At 50.0% G+C, this 19,951-nt stretch overlaps 1 protein-coding gene across 1 annotated transcript in view; it reads left to right on the top strand.

The window, feature by feature from the left end:
* The first annotated feature begins 319 nt into the window (after nucleotides 1-319).
* The window catches only part of lamc1 (laminin, gamma 1), a 40,464-nt gene continuing 20,832 nt past the window's right edge, over nucleotides 320-19,951 (top strand). Inside the window, exons 1-2 of the mRNA XM_056410474.1 lie at nucleotides 320-938; nucleotides 17,169-17,473. Coding sequence (XP_056266449.1) covers nucleotides 566-938; nucleotides 17,169-17,473 — 678 coding nt within the window. The 5' untranslated portion in view covers nucleotides 320-565. The remainder of the gene's footprint in view (nucleotides 939-17,168; nucleotides 17,474-19,951) is intronic.

Here is a 19,951-nt window from a genome sequence, read left to right as displayed (position 1 = left end):
CTCCTCCTCTCTCCTTATGGACGCTTAGGATACACTGAGCTCCTCTCTCCTCTCTCCTTATGGACGCTTAGGATACACTGAGCTCCTCTCCTCTCTCCTTATGGACGCTTAGGATACACTGAGCTCCTCTCTCCTTATGTGTCTATATATACAAACTAAAATTGTAAAAACTTCCCAGAAACTTCTTGGCAACAGCTGAGGCGGTGACGTCATCGAGCTGCTGTTCCACAAAGTCCCAAAGACTTGCGGAAGTGGCCGGAGTGTCGTCTGCGCACCAGAGCTGCGCAGTAGCGGGCTGGGTGTAGTCTGGAGCGCGCCTCTTCCTGCGGGAGTTTGGAGTTGCATGGCGGCGAGCACACACGGAGCAGCGACCCACCGAGCCCACCGACCCTCACGCGCAGCAGCAGCAGCAGCCGGGAACAGAGCTCGGGACGCGGCCTGCAGCACGACACCCCGCCGGTAACCGGACAGTCCACCGACGACGTGCGCGCGACGAAGTTCACGGAGAGCCGGAGTCCCGTAAAGTTCCAGCTCGTCGTCGAGGTCCCGAGACGCCGGAGCAGACATGCGCGCGACGCCCCGGGCTCTGCTGGCCCTGAGCTGGCTGGCGCTGTGCGCGCGCGCGGCCATGGACGAGTGCGCGGACGAGCAGCAGCGCGCGCAGCGCTGCATGCCGGAGTTCGTGAACGCCGCGTTCAACGTGACGGTGGCGGCCACCAACAGCTGCGGGGCGCCGCCGGAGGAGTACTGCGTGCAGACCGGCGCCACCGGCGTCACCAAGTCGTGCCACATCTGCGACGCGCGCGACCCGCGGAACCAGCACAGCGCGGCGTACCTGACGGACTACAACAACCAGCAGGACACCACCTGGTGGCAGAGCCAGACCATGCTGGCGGGGGTCCAGTACCCCGCCGCCATCAACCTCACGCTGCACCTGGGTGAGCGGGGGGGGGGGGGGCGCGTGTGTGTGTGCGTGTGCGTGTGCGCGCGCGCGCCTGGAGGTGTGAAGTTAGCAGCCTGGTGTCCCTCAAACGCACCACCTCCACTGTAGATTCAGGGTGGGGGTCTGAGACCAGACCATGTTTCATAAGGCTGTTCCTCCTCTTCTGGTTAAAAACAACAACATGACGCGTGAAGGCTCAGGAGAACCTGGTTCTGGTGGTTCTCCTCCAGCTGTTGGACCTTTGGACAGAACCAGCAGGCGACCAATCAGGCGGCTCGCTGACCTCATGAGTTTCCTGTTTAATTCACATTCCTGAGACTCTTTGAGTCACCCGTCTGTCCTCACCCGTCTGTCCTCCACCCGTCTGTCCTCCACCCGTCTGTCCCCCACTCGTCTGTCCTTCACCCGTCTGTCCTCACCCGTCTGTCCTCACCCGTCTGTCCTCCACCGTGTCCCCCACCCGTCTGTCCTCCACCCGTCTGTCCTCACCCGTCTGTCCTCCACTCGTCTGTCCTTCACCCGTCTGTCCTCACCCGTCTGTCCTCCACTCGTCTGTCCTCACCCATCTGTCCTCCACCCGTCTGTCCTTCACCCGTCTGTCCTCCACCCGTCTGTCCCCCACCGTGTCCCCCACTCGTCTGTCCTCACCCGTCTGTCCTTCACCCGTCTGTCCTCCACTCGTCTGTCCTCACCCGTCTGTCCTCCACCCGTCTGTCCTCCACCGTGTCCCCCACCCGTCTGTCCTCCACCCGTCTGTCCTCCACCGTGTCCCCCACCCGTCTGTCCTTCACCCGTCTGTCCTCCACCGTGTCCTCCCGTGTGTCCCCCACCCGTCTGTCCTCCACCCGTCTGTCCTCCACCGTGTCCCCCACCCGTCTGTCCTTCACCCGTCTGTCCTCCACCGTGTCCCCCACCCGTCTGTCCTCCACCCGTCTGTCCTCCACCCATCTGTCCCCCACCTGTCTGTCCTCCACCCGTCTGTCCTCCACCGTCTGTGTCCCCGTGTCTGTTTCATCTCAGGGAGACGGTGTGTTTGAGGAGCCGAGGTGAGCTCGTGTTTCTGAGCGTCTTTGAAGACGACGTGTCGCGACTCGTCTCCGTCAGCAGGAGGCGAGCCTCAAAGAGCCGACGGCAGACGACCACATCCACACCGCTTAGAACCACAGGAGGACATGAGGATGAGAGGACATGAGGATGAGAGGACATGAGGACGAGAGGACATGAGGACGAGAGGACATGAGGACGAGAGGACATGAGGATGAGAGGACATGAGGATGAGAGGACATGAGGACGAGAGGACATGAGGACGAGAGGACATGAGGATGAGAGGACATGAGGACGAGAGGACATGAGGATGAGAGGACATGAGGATGAGAGGACATGAAGAATGAGTGAGGACATGAGGATGAGAGGACATGAGGATGAGAGGACATGAGGACATGAAGAATGAGTGAGCACAGGAGGATTAGAGGACATGAGGATGAGAGGACATGAGGATGAGAGGACATGAGGATGAAGAATGGAGCACAGGAGGACGAGAGGACATGAGGATGAGAGGACATGAGGACGAGAGGACATGAGGATGAGAGGACATGAAGAATGAGTGAGCACAGGAGGATGAGAGGACATGAGGACGAGAGGACATGAGGACGAGAGGACATGAGGATGAGAGGACATGAGGATGAGAGGACATGAGGATGAGAGGACATGAGGATGAGAGGACATGAGGACATGAGGACGAGAGGACATGAGGATGAGAGGACATGAGGATGAGAGGACATGAGGACGAGAGGACATGAGGACGAGAGGACATGAGGATGAGAGGACATGAAGAATGAGTGAGGACATGAGGATGAGAGGACATGAGGATGAGAGGACATGAGGACATGAAGAATGAGTGAGCACAGGAGGATTAGAGGACATGAGGATGAGAGGACATGAGGATGAGAGGACATGAGGACATGAAGAATGAGTGAGCACAGGAGGACGAGAGGACATGAGGACGAGAGGACATGAGGATGAGAGGACATGAGGATGAGAGGACATGAGGACGAGAGGACATGAGGATGAGAGGACATGAGGACATGAAGAATGAGTGAGCACAGGAGGATGAGAGGACATGAGGACGAGAGGACATGAGGACGAGAGGACATGAAGATGAGAGGACATGAGGACGAGAGGACATGAAGAATGAGTGAGCACAGGAGGACGAGAGGACATGAGGACGAGAGGACATGAGGACGAGAGGACATGAGGATGAGGACATGAGGACGAGAGGACATGAGGATGAGAGGACATGAGGACATGAAGAATGAGTGAGCACAGGAGGATGAGAGGACATGAGGACGAGAGGACATGAGGATGAGAGGACATGAGGACGAGAGGACATGAGGATGAGAGGACATGAGGACATGAAGAATGAGTGAGCACAGGAGGATGAGAGGACATGAGGACGAGAGGACATGAGGACGAGAGGACATGAAGATGAGAGGACATGAGGATGAGAGGACATGAGGACGAGAGGACATGAGGATGAGAGGACATGAGGATGAGAGGATGAGAGGATGAGAGGACATGAGGATGAGAGGATGAGAGGACATGAAGAATGAGTGAGGACATGAGGATGAGAGGACATGAGGATGAGAGGACATGAAGAATGAGTGAGCACAGGAGGATTAGAGGACATGAGGATGAGAGGACGAGAGGACATGAGGATGAGAGGACATGAGGACATGAAGAATGAGTGAGCACAGGAGGATGAGAGGACATGAGGATGAGAGGACATGAGGACGAGAGGACATGAGGATGAGAGGACATGAGGACATGAAGAATGAGTGAGCACAGGAGGATGAGAGGACATGAGGACGAGAGGACATGAGGATGAGAGGACATGAGGACGAGAGGACATGAGGATGAGAGGACATGAGGACATGAAGAATGAGTGAGCACAGGAGGATGAGAGGACATGAGGATGAGAGGACATGAGGATGAGAGGACATGAGGATGAGAGGACATGAGGACGAGAGGACATGAAGAATGAGTGAGCACAGGAGGATGAGAGGACATGAGGCTGAGAGGACATGAGGATGAGAGGACATGAGGACATGAAGAATGAGTGAGCACATGAGGATGAGAGGACATGAGGCTGAGAGGACATGAGGCTGAGAGGACATGAGGATGAGAGGACATGAGGCTGAGAGGACATGAGGCTGAGAGGACATGAGGTCGTGAGGATGATGTCATGGGGAGTTGAAGAGCTCTGATTGGCCGGAGGAGATCTGAACATGTTCGTCTTTATTGAAACGCTCCAGCTGTGAAGCTCCGCCTTCTTCCCACGCCGAGTCCTCACAAAGGGTCTGTCTTCCTCCCACACACACACACACACACACAGCTGCTGTTCTATGATGGAGACTGAGCGGGGGTTTCCCAGAGTGCACTGCTGTTACTAATGCCTCTCCTTCTCGGCCCTGATTGGTCGGTTCTGGTCCTCCCTCACTTCCTGTCTGTTGGTTCACACCTGGACCAGCTGCTGGTCCTCTGAGGAGCAGACTCCACCTTCCTGTCACCGCGCGCTCATTAGAAGACCTGCGGTGCGTTCAGGGTCACGTTCAGATCATCGTTACCCAGCGTGGTAGTTTTCAGATTCTCTTTTATTCGTTGCTTTTTAATCCAAATAAAAACGAAAGCTTGTTGTCAAACCTCCAGGACGCGGTAACTCTAATTACGGAGGCAGTGAACATAGCACGGCCTAATGCCGCTTTCAAGGACACCCGAGGTTTGACATTTGGCTGCCAGACATGACGGCGAGATGTTTTTTTTTTTTTTCTTTCTTCCAGCCACAAGTCAACTCTCCGAAGAGTGTCATTGAACGCACCACCCAGCGGTCTGTTGTTTCTGGGTGGTGCCTTCAGCGGCGTAATAAATATTAAAGGTAATTATGAGTTGAAAAACCAAACGTAGATGACGGATTTATGTCCCTGAACGCACCCCGTTGTTCACTGGAGGCCTCGAGGTCGAGCGTGGACGAGTTCCTGTTGGCTCGACTAAACAGAGCCAGATAGGATCTCAACATGAGGCGCCGGCTCTTATCGGGTCCTGGGAGCAGACCTCGTCCAGGCTGCTGCTCTCCTTTCTGTGCGGCGTGCAGGTGCGTTCGAGGACCCTTCAACTTTTCGAGCGTGGGTTTGTTGAAAGATTCTCACGGGCCTGTTCACAAAGACTCCTCAGGGTGGCCAACGCTGCGTTCAAGAGCAGCTCCTAGATGGTAGTTCGTCAAGGAACAGACGCGTTCAAAGGCTTCTGGTTGTAATCCGACGTGTGGACACTCGTCTGTAAATAACTTGAGGAAACGTTTGTTTGTTTTTGATGAAGACGAGACCAGAATTAATGACATGAAACTTCATGTCCATCAAACACTCCTTGACTAGATGTTGGTAAATGGAAGCTCCACGCGGCAGTGAACGCATCGTTGATTACATCGTTAGGTTTCATTAGCTGACTTCCTGTCACATCAGCATTCACTTCCTGTCACATCAGCATTCGCTTCCTGTCTTATCAGCGTTCACTTCCTGTCTTATCAGCATTCACTTCCTGTCTTATCAGCATTCACTTCCTGTCTTATCAGCGTTCACTTCCTGTCTTATCAGCGTTCACTTCCTGTCTTATCAGCGTTCACTTCCTGTCTTATCAGCGTTCACTTCCTGTCTTATCAGCATTCACTTCCTGTCTTATCAGCGTTCACTTCCTGTCTTATCAACATTCACTTCCTGTCGCATCAGCATTCACTCCCTGTCTGATGTTCTTAAAATGCGTTTCCCGCGTGGTCCTGGTCCACCGAGTCCTGACTTCCTGCTCTGACCCCTGACCTCTGGCCCGACTGTAAGCTGACCTGACGAAGCGTTTCCTGTGGGAACAAACAGATCACTGTGGGAATCATCTGGGAGGCCTGGACCTGAGCTGAAGGGTGTCGGGGGGGGGGGGTCTGTGGTCCTGCTGAGACTCTGGCTGTGTCTACTACCGCGCACTTGAGCACTTCGAGCACTGACTTTCAGTGCTCGAAGTGCTCGAAGTGCGCCACACTGACAAAACCAGCAAAATGCAGTGCACTGAAAGTACCCGGATGGTGCACTGCAAACGGGCCAAAAATGTAGTGTAAAACGATGGACACTACTCGCACTAAGCGGCCGCCATCTTGGCGACGTAGCGGAAGAGGAGGAGCCCTTTCGCCAGCTTTTCATTTTATTTCTAAAACAATGGCGGACAGCACAAGCGGTAGACCACGAAGCTACAGACCGTAAATGTAAGTATCAGCGGTAGTTACACATTGTACTGGTATTACAATGCACTACTAACATGCCGTTCTCAGATTAGTGATCATACCTAGGTAGCATTAGATGCCATTGGATCTGCATGGCAGTTATGATAAGCTAGCTGGGTAATCCACCACCCGGCCAGTCCGAAGGTGCACTTTATCGGACACTTTCCGCTTGACGAGCGGGGCAGGTCGGCTCCAGGCGCTTGCTCCAGCGGCAAGTCCGACGACAGATAGCTATGTCAGTCATCGGACAGTGTTAAACAACGGCTGTTCTGTTAACCAATCGAAATAGAAACTTTAATAATGGATTAACAATGGATATGCTCAGTTTAATAACGGGTTAGACACCGCGAACGTTTACCAACACGCCGCCCGATAATTAATACCGTTACGATCGCTATCTAAGCTTGTCCTTCTTGAAATAATTGTAGCTTTCAATCATCGTTGTGTTGTTTTTTTAATGTCGTATGTATTAATTTAAATGTAATCGTGGTCTGGGACAGAGCACTGAATGGCTATCCTATTTCTGTTTCCTGCCCCAGAGACGTTTCCTGGAGGTGCTGGTGCTGGTCCTCTGCTGCCCTCCCGACATATGCATCTGGCTCCAATGACCTCTGGCACCTCACATCCACCTCCAGGGCCTTTAAGAAGATGGACCGCCATCGGCGTCTTAAGTATCCCAAGGACCTCTCCACAACACCTCGCCTTTGACAGGCAGCGGTTGTAGCTTGAGGTGGACAGGCTGCCTGAAGGAGGTCATGAGGCAGATGGGTTGGGACAGGCAGGGGAGCCACCATCCCCAAGGATACAGTATCCTGGTGGAGGGATGACTGCTCATAGAAGATGGGGCTGTTATTCAGGACCCTGGCATCATGCACTGAGCCCGGGGCCTGTCGGCCCTGGCCACCACCCGATAGGAGGTGGCGCTGGCAAGCCAAAAAATAAAAACTAGACAGGAGATCTCGGGGCCCCAACCGTGGTCAGTCAGTGCCCAGCACAGCCATGAGGGCGTTGAATGACTCTCGGTGAGCCTGAAGTCCACCCTCATGTCACTGTGGCCATCACAACACAACGCCAGCAGTGGCATTGCAACATTGATACGGCAGCGCCGCCTGGGACTGGGTGGCTGCTGTAGAGTGTGTGGGGAGGGGAGGGGAAGATTATATGAATATGTAAGTCATTTTATCAATAAAATGTTGTCATTGAGGTTTTGTAGTCTTTTATTGCGTTTTCTGATTTATATTAGAAGTGATGCATGTTTGTAACAATAATTAATATGCCTGTGTGTTCAATTGCTAATTGATTCCTGTATCAGGGTGAACTTCACTACAACAGAGATGTGTATAAAAGTACAGTCAGTCAAAGTAGGCCTATTACTGTGTGAATTCACCCAGATGATGCCTATCATTTCAGTGGATAATTCTTAAAACTAATTGGAATCTAGGGACAAGCATGTACAGATTTGTCATGTTTTATTTCCATATGGTGTGTATGTGGATTGCAAAGAAGAAGGCTACTTCTGACAAAGATAATTGAGAATTTAGCATACCTAGCGAGGAGAATTTAATTGCAACTACTACATGAAGCTATGCTGTGAAGGTAAGGCAAAATCACAATTAAATTTACATATACCATCTCGACTTCAGCCAGAAGGCGGAGGCTCCTACCGCGATTGTGGAGGTATCGCAGTTTCCACATGGGGTGGAGAAAGGTAAACAAGGGACAACAAGAGGGCAAGAAGTGCATTCATTTTGTCACTTTAAGGGTTACGGGATCGCAAGAAGATTTGCATACGTCACTCCCGGCTTAATTTCGCGGGTGCCGTGAACAGATTTGCGTCCGTCACTTCCGCCAAGTGGTTAACGGTTAAGTGTTCCATTTGAGACAGCACTTCATCAGCGACGCAGTACACTGCAATGCAGTGCACTGAATTGCAGTGCACTGCATTGCAGTGTACTTCGTTAAGTGCGCGGTAGTAGACACAGCCTCTGTGATTTGCTTTTCTCAGGAAGTGATTCATACCCCGGGGGGGGGGGTTCTATTATAGAGTGGAGTCTGAACCAGAGATGCATTACAGGGACAAGCAGATGCATGCAGGGTAATTTTAGCCCAAGAGAACGAAGCGCCTGGTGATTAGTGAGCACCGCGGGAACCTGCTTCTGGCCACGCCCCCAATCTGTGATGTCACTGCAGGATGTATTCCTTCCTTTACTTCACCTCGTATTCCTTCCTTTACTTCACCTCGTACTCCTTTACTTCACCTCGTATTCCTTTACTTCACCTCGTACTCCTTTACTTCACCTCGTATTCCTTTACTTCACCTCGTATTCCTTCCTTTACTTCACCTCGTATTCCTTCCTTTACTTCACCTCGTACTCCTTTACTTCACCTCGTATTCCTTTACTTCACCTCGTACTCCTTTACTTCACCTCGTATTCCTTTACTTCACCTCGTACTCCTTTACTTCACCTCGTATTCCTTTACTTCACCTCGTACTGCTTTACTTCACCTCGTACTGCTTTACTTCACCTCGTATTCCTTTACTTCACCTCGTAGTCCTTTACTTCACCTCGTATTCCTTTACTTCACCTCGTACTCCTTTACTTCACCTCGTATTCCTTTACTTCACCTCGTATTGCTTTACTTCACCTCGTATTCCTTTACTTCACCTCGTAGTCCTTTACTTCACCTCGTATTCCTTTACTTCACCTCGTACTCCTTTACTTCACCTCGTATTCCTTTACTTCACCTCGTATTCCTTTACTTCACCTCGTACTGCTTTACTTCACCTCGTATTGCTTTACTTCACCTCGTATTCCTTTACTTCACCTCGTACTGCTTTACTTCACCTCGTATTCCATTACTTCACCTCGTAGTCCTTTACTTCACCTCGTATTCCTTTACTTCACCTCGTATTCCTTTACTTCACTTCGTACTGCTTTACTTCACCTCGTAGTCCTTTACTTCACCTCGTATTGCTTCAGGAGCTAAGCTAACGTTAGCCACATGTCATCAGGAGCTCATTTCCGAAACAACACGCTGTAATCTCCTCTCGTCCAATCAGAGCGCTTCGTTTATCAAACATGTTTCTGCATTCCACAGATAAGAGAAAAGAAGAAAAGAGCTTCATGTGTTCCTCAGAGGACACGTCCTCATTAACAGCTTTAATACATATACATATATACATACATATATAGTTACTCATTAACAGCTTTAATACATATACATACATATATAGTTACTCATTAACAGCTTTAATACATATACAATATATAGTTACTCATTAACAGCTTTAATACATATACAATATATATATACATACATATATAGTTACTCATTAACAGCTTTAATACATATACAATATATATATACATACATATATAGTTACTCATTAACAGCTTTAATACATATACATATATATTTAGTTACTCATTAACAGCTTGAATACATATATAAATATTTAGTGACTCATTAACAGCTTTAATACATATATATAAATATTTAGTTACACATTAACAGCTTTAATATATAGATATATATGATCACACCAGCACATGAACCTCATTCAAAGAAAAAAAAGCATATATATACTGTACATGTGTACATATATACATACATGCATGTACAGTATATATATGTACTGTAAATATGTATACTGTATAAATATTCAGTATAACGTATACAGTGAAATAACCCGTGGTGCTCGTCTGTGGGTCAAAGGTCAGAGTGAACTGTTTCATGTTCATGCTCACATTCCTCACATTCCTCAGTCTGAGTCTTGATCTCTGCTGCTGGTTGACCTCTGACCCCCTGCTGGCTGAGGGGAGCACCTTTAGTAATGCGTAACCGTGACGATGCCGTGGTTTATACACTGCAGCGCGGTGACCTTTGACCTCTGCGTCAGCCGTGTCCTCGGCCCACGCTGCAGTCACAGCGGCCATTGTTCCTCCTCCGGGAATGTGATGAGGTCATGGGGGGAGTTTGATTGGACCGCTGTGAGCCCCCTCCTTTAGGGGGTGTGGTCTAGTACACACTATCTTTACTTCCTCCTCAAAAACCTCCTGGAAGACGTGAAACATCTGTCACACGCACATACACACACTAGGGATGCACCGATCTGATCGGCGCCGATCCATATCGGCCGATATTCCCATTATCGGTTTTGATCGGCGTTCTCAAAACGGCCGATCAGATGACGTAACATCTGAGAGAACTATCAGACGTTTCAATCGCAACGGAGACGATGCGCCCGGCGAGGGCCGCAGAGGTCAGAGGTCAGAGGGGATCCTCAGCACCGAGCGGCGTCCCCGTCCCCCGAGTTGAATCTCTGGGTCGACTCAGCCGACTCTCACATGTCTGCCCCTAGAGATGTTCACGCTAAACACATTCCATCGGGAGCAAAGAGGGGTTGATCAAGTTAGCGGAAAGAACCACGTGAAACAACATCCGCTTTTCAAAATAAGATGTCGATAAATCATACACTAGCATATAAAGGTAAACAATTAACTGATTTTGTATCTTTATAGATCGTTTCTGAGATTTAGCTTAAATTATGCTAACATTAAAACATGTTTACTGGACCAAGTTTATAAAAATAAGTCAGACTTTTGTATCTTAAACAAAGTCCTGTAAATAGATTTCCCCAAGAGTTCCAGGAAATGAGTAATGCAGATGTGTTCCATACATATCTGAAATCCCCTACAATAGCAATCAAACAATTTTAATGTATCAATTAGGACATTTTTCAAAGTAAAAGTCCTAAATGGTTAAAGAAATCTGTAATTTCTTTAATGTTTGAGGTGCTTTATATATGTATTTCCTCATAATCCAAGGCAATAATGCTACACAATAAATCGAATGCTTCAATCGACACCGTGATCCGTGATCGGTATTATCGGATCGGCAGGTACTGATTTCAGTGATCGGCACCAAAAACCTGATCGGTGCATCTCTAACACACACACACACATACTCGCACCCACACACACACACACAAGCATATATACATATACACGTATATGTGTGTATATATATATATATACATATGTGTGTGTGTATATATACACAATATATATATATATTTATGTATATATATTGTTTATATGTATGTATATGTAACCCCCGGCCCATGTAGCTCTGTACATTATCCGATGGGCGGGTCCTGGGTTGTGTTTAACAGAGGGACGGTGCAGCCAACTGGTTCATAAGGCACGCCACAGCATATTTATTCACAAAACTAAACTAAACACCAATCCCCATACAACGAAAACCCACAAAATGTATATAACTCGCTCTCTCTTCCTAAGAACCTCTACAATACCACAAATACAACCACCACAACAAATATAATAAATATCACAAATAAAACAAAGAACACAAATGCACTCACACCCCACTAGCACACACACACACCAACCACCCCCCCGTTGCCGGCCGAGTCGTTGTGGAGATCGTCGTGGCCTTAAACGGTCGTGACCGTTTCACTTGTCCACACAAGCCTAAACAAACGGGCAGTGACATGTCGGAGTCCTCACGATGTGTTGGGAACGGGAAGTGAATAGAGGGAAGGATTGTCTGACGGAATAAGAAGCAGCAGGTCTGTAGCAGCAGCCTGGGGAACCAGCTCAGCTTCCTTGGTGGTCGTCTCCTGACTCACAGGAGCTCCAATGTGGCTCATCTGGCTTTCCTGGTGCAGATCAACATGTGTGAAGCTACATGATAATCGCGAGTAGCGATTATCAACACTACAATAACATTTAGTCAATGGGCAGCATACACTCAACACACTGATCGTTACCTGGTGTAGATCCTACAGGCAGAACTATTTGTCAGCCCTTTGACGTCCCACCATGACGTTGACGCAGCTCAACAGCTGTTGCTGTCACCTATTTCACCACCATTACCTCCGTTTAGGCCACGCCCCTCTAACTGATAGTGAAGCTGGATTGGCGGTTGGTCTCCCACACCAGAAAACAATGACCACCGATCACCAACTCAATTAGAAAGTTAAATAAGCAAAACAAATTAGAAAACTCAAATATTAGTATATATATACACCTTATTATTATTAGAGTAACTTTATCAAAATATATTATCAGGGCTACATATATATATATACATATATATGTGCGTGTGTGTATATATATATATATATATCTGAGGTCAAAGGTCAGGGATGTCTGTACAGATTGTAAAGCACTCTGACACGTTTATAATTCGTGAAAATGCGCTCTACAAATTAACTGAATTGAACTGAATATATTTATATCTATATATATGAGAAGATACAGATATGATGATGTCATGTTGGCTTCTAGAGATAATTATATCCTGTTGTGTTCAGGGGTCAAAGGTCGTGTGATCCCTCATCCTGTCTTCCTTAACTGGGCAGGAAAAAAGACCCAGCAGCCTCTCTGTCTCTCCCTTTGTCTCTCTCGCTCTCTCTTTGTCTCTCTCTCTGGCAGCTCCTAAATTAGGGTTAGGGTTAGAGAAGCCAACATGGCCATTTATTGAGTTCAGGTTTTATAAACACATTGGAGACCTGGATGCTTTTACACCACGGTGGTGTTTTAAAGGTATTGTGTTAAGTAGGTGGTGGTGGAGGAGGAGCTGGTGTTTACTCCTCCTTTTTATGAGGTAAAACATGTTTTATTAGGGTCCGAGCGACAGACGAAGTCTGTCCGAGAGGACCCTATTGAAATTGTTAGGATTCTTATTGTTCTAATTTTTATTTTTGAACATTGGGGGCATATTGGGGGTACGTATCATAACCCAAAACTCACCAAATTTGGCAAGCTTGTCAGGCTTGGTGAAAATAGACGGATGACATGGACCTGGAAATTCGGCTTTCAAAAATTGCTCTCTAGCGCCACCTCAAAGTTTGACCGGCGACGCCCCTCACCCAGTATGTTCAAATGACTAGTTCTTTTTTTCCTCCAAGTCCACTTGGACCTGCTCTACAAAAAAGCCTCTCAGGACCCTAAGCTCCCTACTTAAATTTTCGGCCATTTTGAATTTTGTGAAAAACACATAATAGGCATTTGCTCCCACATGCGGGGTCCAATTCATACCAAACCTATTGGAGATAATTATTATGGAAACTATATCATCTAAGATATATCATCTTTTTTCAAATATATCATTGTGGTAAGCATCTATGGCCCAATGAACATTTTAGGGGCGTGTCCTGTTTTGTAATGCTCATAACTTCAACACTATTGGGAAAAAAAATAACACTGTCAGGATATGTGCAGAATGGAGCCTGAAACATTCACAGCAAATTTCGTGCAATTTGAACCGTAGGGGGCGCTACAATAGTTCACAAAAGTTGGCCGTTTTGGGGCGTTTCTTGCCGTTTTTTGCTTGATTTTGCCATTTTCCACTTTTATACATCTAAGGATTTCTCCCACAAAACGCCAACAGAATCAGCTCTAATAATTTGTTATAGAATCTCAAGACTTGAACAATGAACACTGTGAAAAAAAGTACTTTTCGTCAGTAGGAAATTGACGTTTTTTTACTGCCAATAATTGTGTACTTTGTGTGATTTCTTTATGTTAAAAACTATTGCTTAAACTCATCCAATCTTTCTCAAAAAAATCATGCGTGATGCCAGTCAAGGCCTGAACACATTCACATGAAGAAACAAGCACATTTTTTCGAGGAACACCTATTGAACACCTCTTGAAAAGTAAAATAACCATAATTTATTCACTTTCACGATAATGTTACCCCCTACAGCTGATGCAATTACATCTAATCAGTGGTACAGAGCAATAGGTGCTTGCCTAGTGACACAGAGACCTGTTTTTGATTCCAGGCTAAGGCAAAAATAATGTTCTCTGGGTTTTTTTACATTTAATTTACATGACGTGGTCTACACTTCACTTATAGAGACATATGATGCATGGATATGTTCACAGACTCAAAGCGCCACCTACTGGCTCAACTGGAGTTCCTTCAATCCGCCCCAAATTTGTCCTGCCCAAAATAATGTGACCGCCTGCGGCTGCCTGTAATCCAGCTAGATCTATAGCTCAGCATGATAAGTGATTGACTGGACACCTGGAGATGCGTGATCGATTCCAAGACGAGACAGCTTTTTTTCATCACTTTTTTTTTTACATTGAATTTACATGACGTGGTCTATACTTCACGGAGGGACACACGATGCATGGATATGTTCACGTAGTTAAAGCGCCACCTAGTGGCTAAACTGGACTTTGTCGAATCTGCCCCAAACTTGTCGTGCTTGTTGCAAGTCACGGCCCGAGTCGAGTCCGACCGGCGCGCTTGCGTCCTCGGCCGAGCGGGCCGGCGTCTCGCCGGCGCCCCCGACCGGCGCAGATGAGCGAGGACCCGTTTGACGCTGCTTGCAGCTTTAATTTTTTATTGTTTTGGTTTTTATTTTATACACCAGATTTTTTTTTTAAAGCACTTTATTTTAAGGAATCTGTGTAAAGGCTAAAAATGCGAATAAAGTGTTTAAAAAAAATGTAAATATAATTTCTCTCTCCCTCTCTTTGTCTCTCTCTCTCTCTGTCTCTCTTTCTCTCTCTCTCCCTTTGTCTCTCTCTCTACCTGGTGAACACATTCCATTAGGCTCCTCCCCCCTGAGCCTCAAAGTAAAGCTCCTGAAGACCTGGAGGCCCCGTTCATGTCCATACCTGAATCTGTCCCCCGAGGAGTCTCCAGGGGTCAGCGCTCCACAAAGGAGTCCTCTAGGGGGTCTGGTCCTCAGAGAAGAGTCCTCTAGGGGGACTGGTCCTCTAGGGCAGGGGCCCCCGGGCCGTGGCCCGGTACCGGTCCACGGCTTGGTTGGAACCGGGCCGCGGAAAAAAAGTGAATATGTCGGAGCAAATGCCTATTATGTGTTTTTCACAAAATTCAAAATGGCCGAAAATTTAAGTAGGGAGCTTAGGGTCCTGAGAGGCTTTTTTGTAGAGCAGGTCCAAGTGGACTTGGAGGAAAAAAAGAACTAGTCATTTGAACATACTGGGTGAGGGGCGTCGCCGGTCAAACTTTGAGGTGGCGCTAGAGAGCAATTTTTGAAAGCCGAATTTCCAGGTCCATGTCATCCGTCTATTTTCACCAAGCCTGACAAGCTTGCCAAATTTGGTGAGTTTTGGGTTATGATACGTACCCCCAATATGCCCCCAATGTTCAAAAATAAAAATTAGAACAATAAGAATCCTAACAATTTCAATAGGGTCCTCTCGGACAGACTTCGTCTGTCGCTCGGACCCTAATAAAACATGTTTTACCTCATAAAAAGGAGGAGTAAACACCAGCTCCTCCTCCACCACCACCTACTTAACACAATACCTTTAAAACACCACCGTGGTGTAAAAGCATCCAGGTCTCCAATGTGTTTATAAAACCTGAACTCAATAAATGGCCATGTTGGCTTCTCTAACCCTAACCCTAATTTAGGAGCTGCCAGAGAGAGAGACAAAGAGAGAGCGAGAGAGACAAAGGGAGAGACAGAGAGGCTGCTGGGTCTTTTTTCCTGCCCAGTTAAGGAAGACAGGATGAGGGATCACACGACCTTTGACCCCTGAACACAACAGGATATAATTATCTCTAGAAGCCAACATGACATCATCATATCTGTATCTTCTCATATATATAGATATAAATATATTCAGTTCAATTCAGTTAATTTGTAGAGCGCATTTTCACGAATTTTTTTTTTTTTTTTATCAGTCGGAAAAATATATTATTTTGAAAAAGGAGCGGATCCACCCGTGTGTCTGAGCCACGTTCAGGAGTCTTAAAGTTCGGGTTTATCGCTGCAGGCGAGTCTCACGCGCCGAACCCTCTGCTGGCGGCACAGTGACAAAGAATCTAAAACATATTCAACCTGCTCAATGAATTCTGTCACTTCAGGGAAATGACAACTGTTTTCAAGTTGGCCGATAAAGTCGCTGCTGTGTGGGCGAGTGAACAGCGGAACATTCTACATGTTTCAGACGTTGACCGGGTGGAAGAGGCTTTTAAAAGAGTTTGAGGGGTACTTTAACCACAAAAGACCCGACTGCAACAGAATAGACCTGCAACCCATTTGTAAACAAACCCACCCGGTGAATCGAGCCGTCCGAGCTAGAAGAACATGTGTTGGAGATGCAAATGACGGTGGCCTTAAGGGACATTTCACACAACAACTCTGTGTTCTAATGACAGCGACCAGAACTCGGTGAGGAGCAGCGGACCAAACACACGTCTGTCGCCGTCTCCATTAGCGGCTCGTTGCAGGTAAACAAGCAAACGGCTCACACTCATTCGGCGTCATGATGAGTTGTAGTTTTGGCACTTTATGCCCTTCGTATAATTGTATGACGTCATATTTATTACGTCATTTATATTGTCGGTCCGTGAAAATAATTTCTGACACGGAACCGGTCCGTGGCTCAAAAAAGGTTGGGGACCGCTGGTCTAGGGGGTCTGGTCCTCTAGGGGGACTGGTCCTCAGAGAAGATTCCTCGAGGGGGACTGGTCCTCAAAGACTTGATTTCTTCTCCAAGTGAAACTGGTTTGAACCGGTCTGTTCTGGTCTCAATCATTCATTGTTTGAACGTCTCCACCTGCAGCTCCAATGTAACACACACACACACACACACACATTGTCTCCTGGAGTGAACTCAGCTGCTTCACCTTTATTTGTGGACTCAGACTGGCAGCCCTGTTGACAGAGGCCCCCCCCCCCCCCCCCCCGGGCCTGCTGGGGCCTGATCACTATGCAGCTCCAGGACCACTTCACATTCCAGCTCCGTGGGGCCCCCCAGTCCACTTCCTGCTGAGGCAACACCTCATGTGGAGGTCTGGAGCGGGTCCAGGACCGGGTCTCTGTCCTGGTGTCGGGAGGTTCTCTGGCTATGACCGGCGTGCTAACATAAGCTCCGCCCCCCGCAGGTAAATCCTTCGACATCACCTACGTGCGGCTCAAGTTCCACACCAGCCGCCCCGAGAGCTTCGCCATCTACAAGCGGACCAGCGAGGCGGGCCCCTGGGTGCCCTACCAGTACTACAGCGGCTCCTGCAAGAAGACGTACCGCAAGCCGGGCCGCGGCTTCATCCGCACCGGGGAGGACGAGCAGCAGGCGCTCTGCACCGACGACTTCAGCGACATCTCGCCGCTCACGGGGGGCAACGTGGCCTTCTCCACGCTGGAGGGCCGGCCCAGCGCCTACAACTTCGACAACAGCCCCGTGCTGCAGGTGGGGGTCTGGGGGTCTGTGGCCCCTCTATGGGGGTCTCTGTGGCTCCTCTATGGGGGTCTGTGGCTCCTCTATGGGTCTCTGTGGCTCCTCTATGGGTCTCTGTGGCCCCTCTATGGGGGTCTGTGGCTCCTCTATGGGGGTCTCTGTGGCTCCTCTATGGGGGTCTGTGGCCCCTCTATGGGGGTCTCTGTGGCTCCTCTATGGGGGTCTGTGGCTCCTCTATGGGGTCTGTGGCCCCTCTATGGGGGTCTGTGGCCCCTCTATGGGGGTCTGTGGCCTCTATGGGGGTATGTGGCCCCTCTATGGGGGTATGTGGCCCCTCTATGGGGGTCTGTGGCCCCTCTATGGGGTCTCTGTGGCTCCTCTATGGGGGTCTGTGGCCCCTCTATGGGGGTCTCTGTGGCTCCTCTATGGGGGTCTGTGGCCCCTCTATGGGGGTCTGTGGCCCCTCTATGGGGGTCTCTGTGGCTCCTCTATGGGGGTCTCTGTGGCCCCTCTATGGGTCTCTGTGGCTCCTCTATGGGTCTCTGTGGCTCCTCTATGGGGGTCTGTGGCCCCTCTATGGGGGTCTCTGTGGCTCCTCTATGGGGGTCTGTGGCTCCTCTATGGGGGTCTGTGGCCCCTCTATGGGTGTCTGTGGCTCCTCTATGGGGGTCTGTGGCTCCTCTATGGGGCTCTGTGGCCTCTATGGGGTCTGTGGCTCCTCTATGGGGGTCTGTGGCCCCTCTATGGGGGTCTGTGGCTCCTCTATGGGGGTCTGTGGCCCCTCTATGGGGGTCTGTGGCTCCTCTATGGGGGTCTGTGGCCCCTCTATGGGGGTCTGTGGCTCCTCTATGGGTCTCTGTGGCCCCTCTATGGGGGTCTGTGGCTCCTCTATGGGGGTCTGTGGCCCCTCTGGGGGTCTGTGGCCCCTCTATGGGGGTCTGTGGCCCCTCTATGGGGGTCTCTGTGGCTCCTCTATGGGGTCTGTGGCCCCTCTATGGGGGTCTGTGGCTCCTCTATGGGGGTCTGTGGCCCCTCTATGGGGGTCTGTGGCTCCTCTATGGGGTCTGTGGCCCCTCTGGGGGTCTGTGGCCCCTCTATGGGGGTCTGTGGCTCCTTTATGGGGGTCTGTGGCCCCTCTATGGGGGTCTGTGGCTCCTCTATGGGAGTCTGTGGTCCCTCTATGGGGGTCTGTGGCTCCTCTATGGGGGTCTGTGGCCCCTCTATGGGGGTCTGTGGCTCCTCTATGGGGGTCTCTGTGGCCCCTCTATGGGGGTCTGTGGCCCCTCTATGGGGGTCTCTGTGGCTCCTCTATGGGTCTCTGTGGCCCCTCTATGGGGGTCTCTGTGGCTCCTCTATGGGGGTCTGTGGCTCCTCTATGGGGGTCTGTGGCTCCTCTATGGGGGTCTGTGGCTCCTCTATGGGGGTCTGTGGCTCCTCTATGGGTCTCTGTGGCCCCTCTATGGGGGTCTGTGGCTCCTCTATGGGGGTCTGTGGCCCCTCTATGGGGGTCTCTGTGGCTCATCTATGGGGGTCTGTGGCTCCTCTATGGGGGTCTGTGGCTCCTCTATGGGGTCTCTGTGGCCCTCTGGGGTCTGTGGGCTCCTCTATGGGGGTCTCTGTGGCTCATCTATGGGGGTCTGTGGCTCCTCTATGGGGGTCTGTGGCTCCTCTATGGGGGTCTCTGTGGCCCCTCTATGGGTCTCTGTGGCCCCTCTATGGGGGTCTGTGGCTCCTCTATGGGTCTCTGTGGCTCCTCTATGGGGGTCTGTGGCCCCTCTATGGGGGTCTCTGTGGCTCCTCTATGGGGGTCTGTGGCTCCTCTATGGGGGTCTGTGGCTCCTCTATGGGTCTCTGTGGCTCCTCTATGGGGTCTGTGGCTCCCATGGGGTCTCTGTGGCCCCTCATGGGGGTCTGTGGTCCTCTATGGGTCTCTGTGGCTCCTCATGGGGTCTGTGGCTCCTCTATGGGGTCTCTGTGGCTCCTCATGGGGTCTGTGGCCTCTATGGGTCTCTGTGGCCCTCTATGGGGTCTGTGGCTCCTCTATGGGGTGGGGTCTGTGGCCTAGTCTGTGGCTCCTCTATGGGGTCTGTGGCCTCTATGGGGTCTCTGTGGCTCCTCCATGGGGGTCTGTGGCCCTCATGGGGTCTCTGTGGCTCCTCATGGGGTCTGTGGCCCCTCTGGGGGTCTCTGTGGCTCCTCCATGGGGTCTGTGGCCCTCTATGGGGTCTCTGTGGCCCTCTATGGGGTCTGGCCCTCTATGGGGTCTCTGTGGCTCCTCTATGGGTCTCTGTGGCCTCTATGGGGTCTCTGTGGCCCTCCATGGGGTCTCTGTGGCCCCTCTATGGGGGTCTGTGGCTCCTCTATGGGGGTCTCTGTGGCTCCTCTATGGGGTCTGTGGCCCCTCTATGGGGTCTCTGTGGCCTCTATGGGGGTCTGTGGCCCTCCATGGGGTCTCTGTGGCCTCCATGGGGTCTGTGGCCCCTCTATGGG

Source organism: Pseudoliparis swirei, unplaced genomic scaffold, assembly GCF_029220125.1.
Source record: "Pseudoliparis swirei isolate HS2019 ecotype Mariana Trench unplaced genomic scaffold, NWPU_hadal_v1 hadal_25, whole genome shotgun sequence".
NCBI lineage: Eukaryota > Metazoa > Chordata > Actinopteri > Perciformes > Liparidae > Pseudoliparis > Pseudoliparis swirei.
The sequence above is the reverse complement of the archived record's forward strand: the minus strand, read 5'-3'. Positions and strand labels throughout refer to the sequence as shown.